At 39.3% G+C, this 14056-nt stretch overlaps 1 protein-coding gene across 2 annotated transcripts in view; it reads left to right on the forward strand.

Annotated features, from left to right (window-relative positions):
* COP1 (COP1 E3 ubiquitin ligase) overlaps positions 1-14056 on the forward strand; it is a 440422-nt gene that overhangs the window by 338006 nt on the left and 88360 nt on the right. For both annotated transcript variants that reach the window (XM_029618041.1, XM_029618042.1), the window contains exon 18: positions 380-540. In XM_029618041.1, coding sequence (XP_029473901.1) covers positions 380-540 — 161 coding nt within the window. The remainder of the gene's footprint in view (positions 1-379; positions 541-14056) is intronic.

Consider the following 14056-nt stretch of genomic DNA (forward strand, 5'->3'; position numbering starts at 1 on the left):
CCTATAACAGATGTTCACTGAGGACAAAGGTGCAGCCTGCCTTCCCGGTCTCACCTACTTTTATGTTGAGAGTTGTTTGCTACTAGTTTTGTTTTTAATTAGAGGGTTAGTAAACTTTAAAACTGCAGGTCCGGTACTGTGCCAGGAACCACTGCACATGCCTAGAAAACTTTGTAAAGACTTTCCATGCCAGCACAATATGAACTCACATGACCCATCTATGGCTTGTTGCACTGCTGTCATCAGAGCCCCCATTACAAGTAAGCAATTTTTCTTTTTCAAATGTTCTATTTTACTGGTTTCTATTTTCCTATATTAGAAAAATGAGATTTCTGGTGGTGTATGTCTATCATGTTGAGCCTTGTTTTCTCTTTGTTAGGAAGTGAAAACAACTCTCTGTACCTGTACTACAAGGGACTCTCAAAGACATTGCTCACCTTCAAATTTGACACAGTCAAAAGTGTTCTAGACAAGGACAGGAAGGAAGACGACACAAATGAGTTTGTGAGTGCAGTGTGCTGGCGAGCACTGCCTGATGGGGTAAGATCCTGAGCATACTGTCTCCTCAGATTGGTTGTAGAAAAGGGTAGTGGGAGGAGTATATTTCAATTAAAATACATGCTTAGCTCTTAAATGATAGCCCTCAGTATTTCCTCCCTTACAAATTTAATGCATTTTTATATGTAATTCATGAACAGAGCTTCTAGTGTTTAGTTTAAATGGATATCATGTACAATGCCAACACAACTTATTTTAGATGTTCAAACAGCTGTCTTGTTGCATCTTGATTGCCTTCACTGTTTGCTTAGATGAGGGAGAGGCTTCACTTCACTTCAGTTAGATATATGGTAAAGATGATGCCATAGCATAGATACATATAAAAAGTTTCTTTAGCTTTTTTATTTGCCATTTTTAATTGTCTGTTCCACATAGCACAAGGCGATATACAAAAATAATCATTTCCATAAATGAACAAACAACAAAGTACAGGACATGCAGTTAACATACAGACTCAGCATAACAGTTGAAGAATATAAAATAGTAAAAACATAATAGCAGTTTTAACTTTTGAATGTCATCTTTAAAAAAGTGTCTTTACAAAACACCAGAAGAACAGTAGATTTCCATCCATGTGAATCTTCTTTAAGAGAGTTTGAAGTAGACTGAGCAGAAGAACAGAAGGTCCTGACCAGTTTAACATGAAGACCTTAAAAAAAATGCAGTAGTTCATAATAAGTTAGTCCTTTCCTCAGATAATCAGGGTCCAGATCCTTCAAAGCTTTAAAAACTAAACATGAGAGCTTGACAAACAAACTAAAAAACCAAGGTAATCAACGAAGGTCATTTTAGATTGATGTGATGTGAGACCCACAGTTGTTGCCTGTCCCTAATCATACCACAATTACATAGCACTTAGAATTTGCCAAATAATGCATCCCAATATTTGTTGTTTTTTTTTGTTAAACGCTAATAAAACAGCTTTCTAATTATATTTTAATTCAGTCCTCTCTCTTTAAGCTCCTCTATACTTAGTTGAATATTTTTAAAGTGGATGTGCATTTTGTCTGTATGCCACTTTTGTATCTCTTAAACACCATCTTCCCCAGTCTGCATATATTAAAACAGTGCTACAAGGAAGGCAAGTGATTGGGTTCTGATTTTGATGGTTCCCAGGACAGTAAGAAAAGGTGTTTCTGCTGCACTGAAATGCAATCTGATTATGTAGATTAAATATGGTTCAGTCTATCATAATTGTTGTAAAGAAGCTATCCAATTTGGTGTTATTTGCATGAGAGTTCATTACTATAGATGATCAGGAGAGTTGGAGGGCGTAGAGGCAGGAAAAGTGGGTAAAATAGATGACTTTCCGAGAGAAATATCCTAGCAGTCAATCAGATGCAAATAAGAACCTAGGTTCAAAAACTGAACTAATAATGGCTATCATGTTTATGCACAAATAGTATAGACAGGATTCTTAACTGAGCTTTCCAATTCCCCAGTGTCAAAAATATATATTTTGTGTTTATTTCAAGTAGGTTCTAAGAGCCAGGCTACTTTCAAATATTTAAATATAAAATTTCACACCTGATCAAATTAATGCTTCAGATATGGTACAGTTCAAAAATTAACCCTCATCGGTATTGTCAGCTGAGCTTTTGCATCTGTGTGACCTCTAAAGGAAATGCTGAAAACTTGGGCTGAGGAAATGTACAGTATTGCATATCTTCACCTGAACTCTTGAGCAATCGATGGCATTCTAGAATGGGGGAATTGTGCTTGGAATAATGCTGTGCCGCAAATACTATTCCTCTAAAAATAGCATGAAATTAGGTTATCTTAGAGCCTTCTCATAATGCTGTCATATATTCAAAGGTTTAAACATAATCATCTGAATAGGGTGGGCCAAAGGAGCCTTGGCACCCACCAACTTTGGCCAGGGCAAGCCGTGTGAAAAGCAGTTTCTTGATTCACCATTGGAACCGGCAAGCAGGTGAATCCTCCCCCAACCCCCATCCCACCTACCAATGCTCTGTGCCTCACTGCAGTCCTCCCCCTTCTGTGCAGCTTGCTCATGGCAGAAATTCTAAGACTCATAACTTTTGTTGTGAGTAAGCTTCACAGAAGGAGGGATCACCACATGCAGGCCCCTCTTCATCTTTGCTGCCACTGCAGGACCTGCTGAACCTTGCCTTCGCTGCTGCAGGGCTTGCTCAGAATTTTGTTGCTGCGGGACCTGCAGAGAGGAGGGGACCTGAAGATGAGAGAAGAGAGAATGGGTGGGGAGGGGAGAGAGAGGGCTGAAGTGAAGGACAGGCAGGGAATTAGTAATCGCAGGGAGGAGAGGAGGGACAGGTGGAGTGCTGAAGGAGGAAGAGGAGGGATCTGGAGCAAGGGGGGGAGAGCAAGAGGGAAGGGGGGGATAGGGGCAGGAGAAAAGAGGATAGGCTGAAGGAAGCGAAGAGAGGGGCCTTGCTGCTATTTTTGTGGATTGCATTATAGTGGGCCAGCAAGCCTTTGTCGCTTTTCTTGTTGGGGGAGGGGGGGAGATAGTATTATGTTGGGGCAAACCTTCATTGTTGTGTGTGTTCTGGGAGGTTTTTTTTGTGACAGGGATGTTAGCTTAGGGCTGTTGAGCTCCTGGTGGTATTCTTGTAGGAGGTGCCACAGAACAAATAACTATACTCGCACCCCAAGAATAGTGGCTGAGGCCCATCTTAGCTTAAACATGAGAAGAAATGTATTTCTATTGCTAATTTTCCAGTTTTGCACAGCATAAAGAGTCTGAACTACTTGGGATTTGTGTTTGTCTGCACATTTTGTGGTCAGCTATTTTATATTTCACAAAGGTGTGTCTGTTATGTAAGTACAAGCCGTAAAGCCCGTTAAAACGGGCTACATCCCTCTGTCTCTCACCTCCCCCTCATTCTCTCTCCCCTCACTCTTCACCACCCCCCTCCCCCACTCCTCCCCACCCTCCCTCTCCTCTCACTCAGTCCCCCCTCTCCCTCACTCCCTCCCACTCAGTCCCCCCTCTCCCTCCCTCCCACTCACTCAGTCCCCCTCTCCCTCCCTCCCACTCACTCAGTCCCCCTCTCCCTCCCTCCCACTCAGTCCCTCCCTTCACCCACCTCCATTTCCTCCCGGCGCCGTAAGCGCGACTTCCCGCAACCCTCACCCGGCTCCATTAACTCCTCCCGCTCCTGCCGGCAGATCTCGGGGGGGGGGGTCACTCCCGCGCGCGCGGCAGTGACCCCCCCGAGATCTGCCGGCAGATCTGGGGAGAAGTAGCGGCACCGAGCGCGCGCGGTGCCGCTACTTCTCCTCCCGCTCCTGCCGGCAGATCTCGGGGGGGGGGGGGCGCGGGAGTGACCCCCCCCCCCCCCCCGAGATCTGCCGGCAGATCTGGGGAGGAGAAGTAGCGGTGCTACTTCTCCTCCCGCTCCTGCCGGTGCCGCTACTTCTCCTCCCCAGATCTGCCGGCAGATCTCGGGGGGGGGTGTCACTCCCGCGCCCCCCCCGAGATCTGCCGGCAGGAGCGGGAGGAGAAGTAGCGGCACCGCGCGCGCGCGGCGCCGCTGCTTCTCCTCCCGCTCCTGCGGCCCCACCGCCATTTTTTTTTTCTGACCAACGTCCTTGCCCGCACATGCGCAGTAGAGCTGCGCTCTACTGCGCATTTGCGGGCCGTCGGTCACAGGCCATTTATAAGGTAGATGACTGAGCTGAGGTATTCTGCTAGCATCTAGGGATCTATAGTGTTCTTTTTCATTATGTTTTCCCAGCAGGAAGTGTATTGGTGTTCTAGACCCAGTGTAATGTGTGCTGCCTTTTCATAGATAAAGTTCATGTTGGAGTCCTGTGAGTTATGGGTATGGCAGGTTTGCTACATGCTGGTTTTTATTTTTTATGATTTTTTTGTATGTGCCTGGTAGTGTTGGGGTTTGTGTGAATCGTATCTTAGATGACACATACATTTTTTTGTTTGAGGTGTACTGGGGGCAATATCCTGCTGTGCCCCATTGTTGGAAGTGGGGGGGGGGTGAGTTTTTATGGATGCAGAGTATATATTTACAGAACTAGAGGTACAGGATTTACATTAGGTTTGTCTTGCATATACAATGATGAGAATGAAACTTATTCTTAAGCCAGGGTATGTTGGGTATGATCTCAGTCTCTCAGATATACTGCTAGTGCTCTTCTTAATACTTGCATTGTGCCAAAAAGCTTCTTTTTGAAGCTTGCATGGTGTAATATATACTGGCAACATACCAAGATGATCTTAATTTTAATCTAAATTAAGTACAGGATTTTATGTTTAATGGAATAATGTTTGTCTTAATTTTACTGTTGTAATAATTTTGATAGTTTTGGATTTGTGCACGTTTTACTGTGAGCTGCCTCAAACACATTTGTAGAAGTGCAGATTATTTATTAGAGGTGTGCCTACACTTTTTTTTTCATTGGGGTTTCGTTTTCGGGTCTGGGGCAGACCATTTTAGTCCACTCCCCGGATCGGAAAACTTTTTTCATCCAATTTCAGGGGGAAAAAACCCACCCCAACCCTTCAAATGTAATTAACTACAAACCCACAACCCTCCCGACCCCCCCCCCCCCCCACCCCAAGACTTGCTGAACGTCCCTGGTGGTCCAGCGGGGGTCCTGGGAGTGATTTCCCACTCTTGGGCTGTCAGCTGCCAGTAATCAAAAGGGTCCCAGTGGCACTTTGCCCTTACCATGTGACAGGGGCTACCTGTGCCATTGGTCGGTCCCTGTCACATAGTAGGAGCAATGGATGGCCCGTGCCATTTTTTAAGATTAAGTTAATTAAACTTTAAGGGTTGGAGTGGGTTTGGGGTTTTGTTTGGTTTGGGTTTTTTTTGGTTTTTTTTATAAATGTGCCCTTTCTCCCCCCCCCCAAAAAAAAAATAGGAAAACCACACGAACTTTCATGGGTTTTCCTTTCGTTTTGTTCACTCCCAAAAATGCATTGAAATAGGAAATATTGTCTTTATTTCCTATTTCGTTGCAAATGAATGCTCACCCCTATTATTTATAAAATAAAATAATCAGGCAAGTAGACATTTTTTCTTTATATTTAGGCCACATTCTAATTACATTTCTTGGTACTTGATGATCTCTCTCTCCTTACATAGTACAGAATAGTGTCTTAATACAGACACTTCTGTCAGTAATGCTGTGTGTGTTGTGTTTTCCTTTACCGCTTTGTATTCGTTGGTCCAGGATTTATACAAAGAATGTATGTAAGAGAGAATGAGATTTTAACTATAAATGAAAAGTAAGAAATAGGCAGTGGAAGCTGGGAATGGAGCTTGCTCCTCAAATTAAAAGGCATTCCGATTTCCCTGATTTTTAAATATCCTAAAGCTAAAGGAACGAGCAGCACTAGCAGCTTTGTTTAAATTAGAAAATGGAACATTTCACCTATTCAAAGAATTCCTGCTACAGACAGAAGTTAATAGACAGTAGAAGCCTGGATGAGATTGAAACAGACAATGTTGAAAGGTAAGTGAATGGTGGTGGGGAAGCTGTTTTCTAAAAGCTATAGTTTCTTCCCCTTTGCCTTCAGAGATTTTTCTAATGGTAATTTGGGAAGTTATTGATTTTTATTTTGTTTGTCAGCTTTGCTTTGTGTACAATACAGGAGACGTTTTGTTTCTGCAGTCTTTGGCTTCCTTCAGTCTTCCTTCCCTTTCTCTCCCCTCACCTGTTTGTTTTTCTTTTGCTGTTTTTTTCTTCTCCCCCTTCCCCCACCTCTCACCACTTTATGCATCTGCCTTCCCTCTTCTCCCCATTCAACTCCTTTCTTTTCCTTCCTGTCTCTGTTGCCTGCTTTCAACTTAAAGGCTATGCTTCTCGGTGTTTCATTGACTTTAACTTTACTTTCACTCTTTTATTCTTTCAGCAAATATAGTTCTTTTCCAGTTGACGTTTAGTATGTTGCCTAGGGATGCTTGGGCTCTGAGAGGAGCCATCAAAGTCTCTCTTTTATCTTGAACTTGGGAGATCTGTTTCTGTTATTTCTTAGGCTAAGATGAGAGAGCTTGCCTTGTGGGGCCCAGGAGAGAGGAGATGGTAGGATTATATTTATACAGTAGTCTATCTGAAGGCTGGAACTTACTTCTGGCCAGAATTCTTTAAGTCCTTGAGATGACACCTCCATTCTTCCTTCATCTGATGAGCACAGGCTCTTAAAATAATTAAATACGGACTTGCACAAATTGCCTGAAAACAAGAATGCTTAGGTGTTAAAACCATACCTCTTTTTTACCTTGTACAAGATTTGCCAACCTCTTACCACTTCTTATCCAGTCAACAATGGGTAATACTATACACATTTTCTTTCTCTCCTTTACTTCAGAAGCTGTCATGCAGTGTGTGAAATGAGTATCCACCTTAAGAGTTGAATTAATGTATTTTACTTTAGGCACATGACTGTTACACTTCTTGAAATCCTAGATATAAGATGCTTTATACAACTGAATAATTTCTTATTGCTTACAGCACTCATAAGATATTACTTTTACAGAACAAACTAATTGTAATGAAAGATGCTAGACAAAATCATGCCAATGGAACTGTATTTTTCAGGTTATCTGAAGAGTGTATATTAGGTATGTGCATGGGAAAATCTTTTTTTGTTTATCTTACTAAATTGTTTCAGGTTTTTTTAGTTTCATTTCTGCATTTTAGTACATTCTAAAATGAGGAAAGTTTGGCTTCTCTTTTTTTGTTCGATTGGAAACTAAACAAAATACAGTTTTAAACAATTGCACATCTCTAGTTCATTGTAAAGCCCATTAGGCAGTGGCAACTTCTGCGGATCACAAACATGGCTCCTGATTACAGTCACGTTTTTACTTTTATCGAAGGCTGCATCATGGACCAACACAAGTCAAATCAGTCTCTAATTGGCCTGCATGGACCAAAAAAAAGAAGCCATTGACATAATCATCTGCTGCAATGATAAAAAGGAGCATGAAGGGCCACAGGGAAAGTAGCAAACCACATGCTGATGGCCCCTGTTCTTTTTCCAGCAGCATGGCCAAGAAAGGATGTAGCAGCCACAGCCAAACAGGTCAAGTGTATGTGAGAGAGAAATAAACAGCAGAACGGCTTCTAGAAAAGGGACCTTCACAGTCCCTTAGATCATCATTGCAGTCTTTGGGGAGGACAGGGTGAGGGGGGAATTGAGAGAGACTGAGAGAACAGGGCGGGGAGTTTGAGAGTAAGACTTGTTGGGACAAGGGGGTGTGTGTGTGTGTGTGTGTGTGTTGGAGGAGGATGTTGAGAGAGAGAGAGACTGCTGAGAACAAGGTGTCATTGGTTGGCAGCTCTGCGCGAGATAATTTTGTCAGTCTAGCTCCAGCCCCATTAGATTCAAAGTGGCCCCTGCTTGAAAAGTAGTGAAGCCCACCACTGATTATAGTTGGTCTCACTGTATGGTTTTTGTCTTTTTATCTGAAAAAAGGCTTCCTTTATAGTAGGGGACATGTGGATTTTGTGTTTTATTTTGTAGTCTGTTTTTAATAGTTTTCCTAACCATCCTGTTATCCCCCTCTCCATTTTTTTAAAAGCAATGAGATATGTTTCATAGATTAGCAAATCAGGCTATTGTGGCATACTGCAGGCAAATACAATGTAAGCATCCCCACCACATACTTCTGCCATAACCTCTGATGCTGTATCACCATCTGCCCCAGCCCCCTTTTCCAGTTCTATAAATCTGTCATGACTATTTAATCCCCTTACATTTCAGTCTTGCAACTGTTCAAACTGCTTCACCAGTGCAATACAGTTCCAATGATCTACTATTCTAACTTTAGGGCCTTTTAAAGTTCTGCCTCTACCTCTGCCCTGTCCTTCAACAGCCACTGTTACATCAGTCCTTATCACACAGCTCTACTTCTGCATCTTGCTTCTAACCTTTGGATCTTTCTTTATCGCTCCTGATTATGATGATAGATATGAACTCAAGCCTCCAGAAGAAAAAGACAGGGAAATAAGTGTTTCTAATTGTTCTGGCTTTGGTGAAGGTAGAATCTAGCATTTTGCTGCTTTCTTTATGAAAAGCAAGCTTTTTATTTTTTTGTTCAAGTCACAGAGCCTTCTAACTTTCCTCCCCACCAATCTCAATTCCATTGATGCAGTGACCATCGTTTCTGCAGTATTTACCAGCTTAGTTTAAATCTTTACAAAGCCAGCACTTGTCCACTAGAAAATTTATACCTGTCACAAGGATGCAGGGCCGTGCAGACCACTTAATAGTTAGAATTGTTCATTAATAACATCCAGCTTTCATAATTATCCTTTTATAATTAAAAGTGCTGGTTGTAATCACTTAAAATTTTATGGCGCTTAAATGAGATGGAAAAATGATAGACTAATTTCTTTCTTCTCTTTCTAATATTCAGCATTAAGAATTTGGTTGGGTAGTTTCACTTCCTAGGTGAAATAACCCTCTGCTTTTACAGATGTTAATAGGTGCATAACTTTCAGTTAAATTTTTTAAATTTGGGACTTGATCTTAAACTATGCAAAACATCCTAAATTACCTATTAATGGAAACAGTATTACAGTATTTAATATTTCAATTTTTATAAATACAAGCAGCGAGCGAATTATACCAATCCTGAACTATTTCAAAATCCTTATGGATTCTTAACCAGAACTGATCTACAAAAAAAATTCAGTTCACTGGTTTAAAATGATGGCTTGACTGAAAAATCCATTATGGTATACCCACTAGCTCCATAACCAGAACAAATTGGAGTGAGCACATAAAACCAATATTTGGAAGGCTTTACATTTTGGATGTACAAATAAAATAAGTATTTCAAATGTATTAAGTACTTGGAATTCATGTTTTGTTTCATGTATGCTTCATAGTAATTATAGCTGACGCTAGTTCTAACAGATTTAGACTTGTTAGCGTTCACTGCCCTCCTTTACAAATGTTCATTTTAATGTGCTGCATATTTAAATTTTCTCATGTGAACTAGTGTGCCAAACCAATTACTGAATCTCTATCGGTCTGAGCTGGAAACAAATCAGAACACCTTCAGATGCAGCTGAATCTGAACTGGAAATGGACCAAAATATTTAGTGGTTTGACTCCCTGGATAAAAGCAGTCCCTGCCATTAATGTAGGCATTAAATTCTCCAATTGATGTGGCCCCCTATTCGCCTAGCAAATTGTTCAACCTCTCAGCTTGGAGATATTCCCAAACCTGATTACACAGCACAAAGGGTCTCTTCTACAATCCAGTCTTCCGTTTCTGGCTTGGATGTTGAAAGAAAATTAGTGCAAGTGATGACTGCCTTCAGACCTTCAAGAAGTGATTCTTACATCAAAAAACCTACAAGAAAATCATTTAGTTTAAAATGGAAAATGTTTTTATTTAGTGCAATACAATGAATGAGAATCCATTCCTCTGTCTCATTTCACTTATTCTTCCATACTTGAGTCTTTCTCCAATTTTGGATTAGAGTCCACTTGAGTGCTATGGTGGCCTACCATCAATATTTGGAGGTTCTGCCTAGATCTCAACAACTTTTGTGGCTATGTTCTTCCCGGCGATCTAGAGAGGAAGATCGCCTCGTGGCAGAGACAACCAGGACAGCATGAATTGCTGACAAAAGAGTTTCGGACTCCGTGAGGTTGGTTTGAGCAGTCATCCAAGCCCCTGAGGAAAGGCTTCATCGTCTGAAACATGTAACGTTCATGTCGGGACCACTCTTGAAAAGACGGACACACCAATCATTACCGGGAAGTCTGATTTTTTACTCTTTATTCACATCATTTTGGAGTCTCATAGAATTGTCACTGCAGAACACGCATTTAACAACACCACATTGCCACGGAAGAGTCCACAGGTTTTTTTGGGGATAACACAACAGTTATAATTCTCTAAAAACCAAAAAAAAGTTCACAAGGAGGAGGAGGAAGGTTGATGATTATAACACCACTGTGTTGTGGTGCTGGGCACTTACACGATATATGAAACCTTTCTCCGACTCCATAATTATTACTTAGATAAATGATTTGTAGATATCAACATAAAATTGATACCACTCATTGTGTAGGGATATAGTTTATCAAAACACTTTAAACATTACATTATCACTTTATAAATTTAGTACTGACAGCGACAGAGCATTTCTGCTCCAGATTGTTTAGATTCAGTTGGATCAGTTCGCTGTGTTGAGTGGTGTACCTTAGATTTTATGTTCATGAAAGGCCTGCATAACTTGCATCTTCCAATAAAGAATCTGCCTATGGGACCTAAATGTACTTCCTCAGCTCATGAAGCTACCTTTTGAACCCTTAGTAACAGCAGATCTGAAACTTCTGTCATGAAAGTGTTTCTAATAGAAGTAACCAGCTCAGAGTAAGTGAATTACAGCCGCCTTAGTGCACATGTTCAAAAAGAAGATAGGACTAAAGATTCAGACAAAACCTGCATGTTTGAATCCTTATCATGCAATAGCTAAAATGGATTTAGTATTCCTAATGAATGGAAATCATAGAGCAAATGAACACAGATGGCTTTAAAGTCTCTTATACAGTCATTTTACTTCCCTATGCATTTTTTTCTTTATTGTAAACCAAATCATTTTCAGATATGTTTATCCTATATATGGAATTCATTTGGTAGTAATTGTTTGAAATAATTGATTTGCCAGCTGTTTCTGGCAAATATCTCGTAAGATGCTATGTTGATGTATTGCCATAGAAATACTCCAACTTTGGCTCCACATTGAAGGAATGCATGTAATTATCTTTGTGTAAAGTGTGGGCATGAATACAGTAGTTAAGTTTTTGGGTTATGGAATGATTTTGCATCGTTGGTAGAGTTGCATATTTTAGTTACGTTGTCAGACGTTCTGCTGTCTCAAGGGCTGACTTCACAGACAGTTTGCTGTGTTATTGCATATTTCAGTCATGTTGGATATTTGTTATGGGCTGTGAAACTTGGAATGGAGCAGATGATTTATGGTGCTCGGGGAGCTAAGTGTGTGCACCAATTTATTTCATCATGTCTGTTGAAAGGGATATTATGTTAAGGGAAGCGTGTAGAAAAGTTCAGCAAAGGTTCTCAAGGGAAGTAAGCAAAGAAGTGTTAGGAAAGTATGTTAACATAAATGTTTTGCTTATTGTACATTTCTTTTCAGTACTATTTACATCATTTTAATCTAAAATTTTTCTCAAATTTTCATTTACTTAGTAAGAAAAAAACCCAGCTAGTATTAGACTCATTCAGGTAGTCTTGAAACAGATCAATGAATTCAGAATGTAGATGTTTCCATTTTACAAAAAGCAAATGAAAGATTAAAGTTAAAATCTGTGAAAGTATCTTGAATTTGTTTGAAAGAAGGTGTAATGTTTTAAATTAGGATTTTTATTGTTCTTTGAGGATTAACAGTATAATTGAGCTTGCTGTCACTCGTTGAAAGAGAATATAGGAATTGAAACGGGGGGGGGGGGACGGACCTCATTCTTCAGGAAAGTTTCATACTCCTTTAATAAGGCATGTGTATATATAACCTGATCAGTTTTATCTGGAATGTACATTCCCACTTAAGAATGTATGATAGTCCTGTACCAAAGACTGCAGTAAAGTACGTTCTGACCTTGTCATTTCCTGATGGAAACTGACGTCTAAACCTGTTTTTTCAGTTGTCATTGAACATCTGGCCACTGAAAGGACTAATTGTTACTAACCCCCAAGTGCAACAGACATAGAAGCTAATATACTACTTAAAAATGTTTTACTTTGCACTGAAGTGCACAGACTTTGCACACAGTTTATTTTTTTGCATGTGATATTTTGCCACCAGGAATTATATGCTAATAAGCCTAGTACCAAAATAGCATGCCTAGCTTTTCTGTAGACTTCATTACAAGAACTTGAACTTTATGCACCATTGAGGTGTAGATTGGTTTCTTGTGAAATCACATTTGCAAAACAGTTAGCATGTATAGATTTAACTATGCATTCATAGTTAATGAGCTGTTTTGCATAACTTTGCATCAGTCAGTTATGCAATAAACTTATAAGAGAGAAACTATGCATGCTAAGTTATCTGTGATGAAAAAAATCAACATTGCATGCTAAATGAGTCACTAGCACACATTTTCCCATTCACTGCACCCTATTAGTAATTTTAGTGTGAAAAAACTTTGCAAATTTTTCTTTGAATACACTGAAAACTAAAAAGGCATTGTTATTAAAGTCAGGTATTCTAAGAAGATAAAATGCATTTCTGTGAACTGCAATATTAGGTAAGAAAGATTTCCATTGCTTTGGAAGATGATTGATAACCAAAACTATGAACCATTGCACTATGAGGTCATGGAGGATTTTCAGATCCCTTTAATGTTTTATACAATAGAGCATATAAAACAGAACAAAGTATATGGCTAAATTAAGTACCCAAAATCTGTCTAAAACTATGTATGTAGGATGTTGATTATAGTAATAAAATGTACATTTGAGACACCTTTTTTGAAAATAGGTTGGTACCCTACCAACATGCCACATCAATAATAATTTATTCTGAAGAAATCATCCTGAAAAGGAACACATTTTTGCTTCCATTGATATTTTTCCTCTTAAAACAAGCTTTGACTCTATTATCATTCTAAATATCTTAATAGTTCCCTCAAGGATTTTCAGCTTTATTTTTATGGAGTATTAATCTCAATACTATACAATAAGAATAAGAAAAATGTCACCACTAACCATTAGTACAGTTGAGTTCTCACTACTTTAAATATCTAAAAATTCAAAAAAGATATTAATGCACAATCATCAGAACTGCTTCAAAGAGAAGGTAAAAAGCCTTTGAAATTCACTCTAGATGTGCTCTAAGATCTTTATTTCAGAAGTTAAAACAAAAAATCTAGCTTGTTTAAAATATATATACCATGAGTAATGGTATAGCTATGACTGTTTCAGCTTGGAGCTTCAAGTGACATTGACGGGCTACTTAATCCTTGTTGTCTTGTATAGTTAGGTCAGCAGAAAAGTTCAATAGCACTTGCATCCTTTCTTTCCATTTCTAGTCTGCTTATCGTATCCAAAAATATGCTCTGAACATAGATTAAAGAAAAATAGAATGATCACACAAAAAGTTGCCCATATTTAACATTTTTCAATTAAATAATAAGAAATTTAGGTTCTTGAGTCATATTTATTTCTTTTTTTTTCTCTTTATTCATTTTTAAACATTTACAAAGCATACATATCTTTGCACAGAAACTCGGTAATCTTGCCAATATTTCATCTATTTTTAACACACAGAATTAAATTTAAATAATATTTAACCACAATCTGTTTTTGTGGGGGTGGAGAAATTTAAGGGAGAAATTTACACAATAGAAAAATAATAGAAAAATAATAGAAATAGGCTTCACTGGGATTAATAATATTTATCCTTCATTACTATTGTCTGAGATATTCACAGTATTATCTCTAGGGGAGGATGTTAGTAAGCTCCTTTTCCTAGTATCAAGAAACATTCTTAATTGCTCTGG

The sequence above is a fragment of the Rhinatrema bivittatum genome, chromosome 10 (genome assembly GCF_901001135.1).
Source record: "Rhinatrema bivittatum chromosome 10, aRhiBiv1.1, whole genome shotgun sequence".
Lineage (NCBI taxonomy): Eukaryota > Metazoa > Chordata > Amphibia > Gymnophiona > Rhinatrematidae > Rhinatrema > Rhinatrema bivittatum.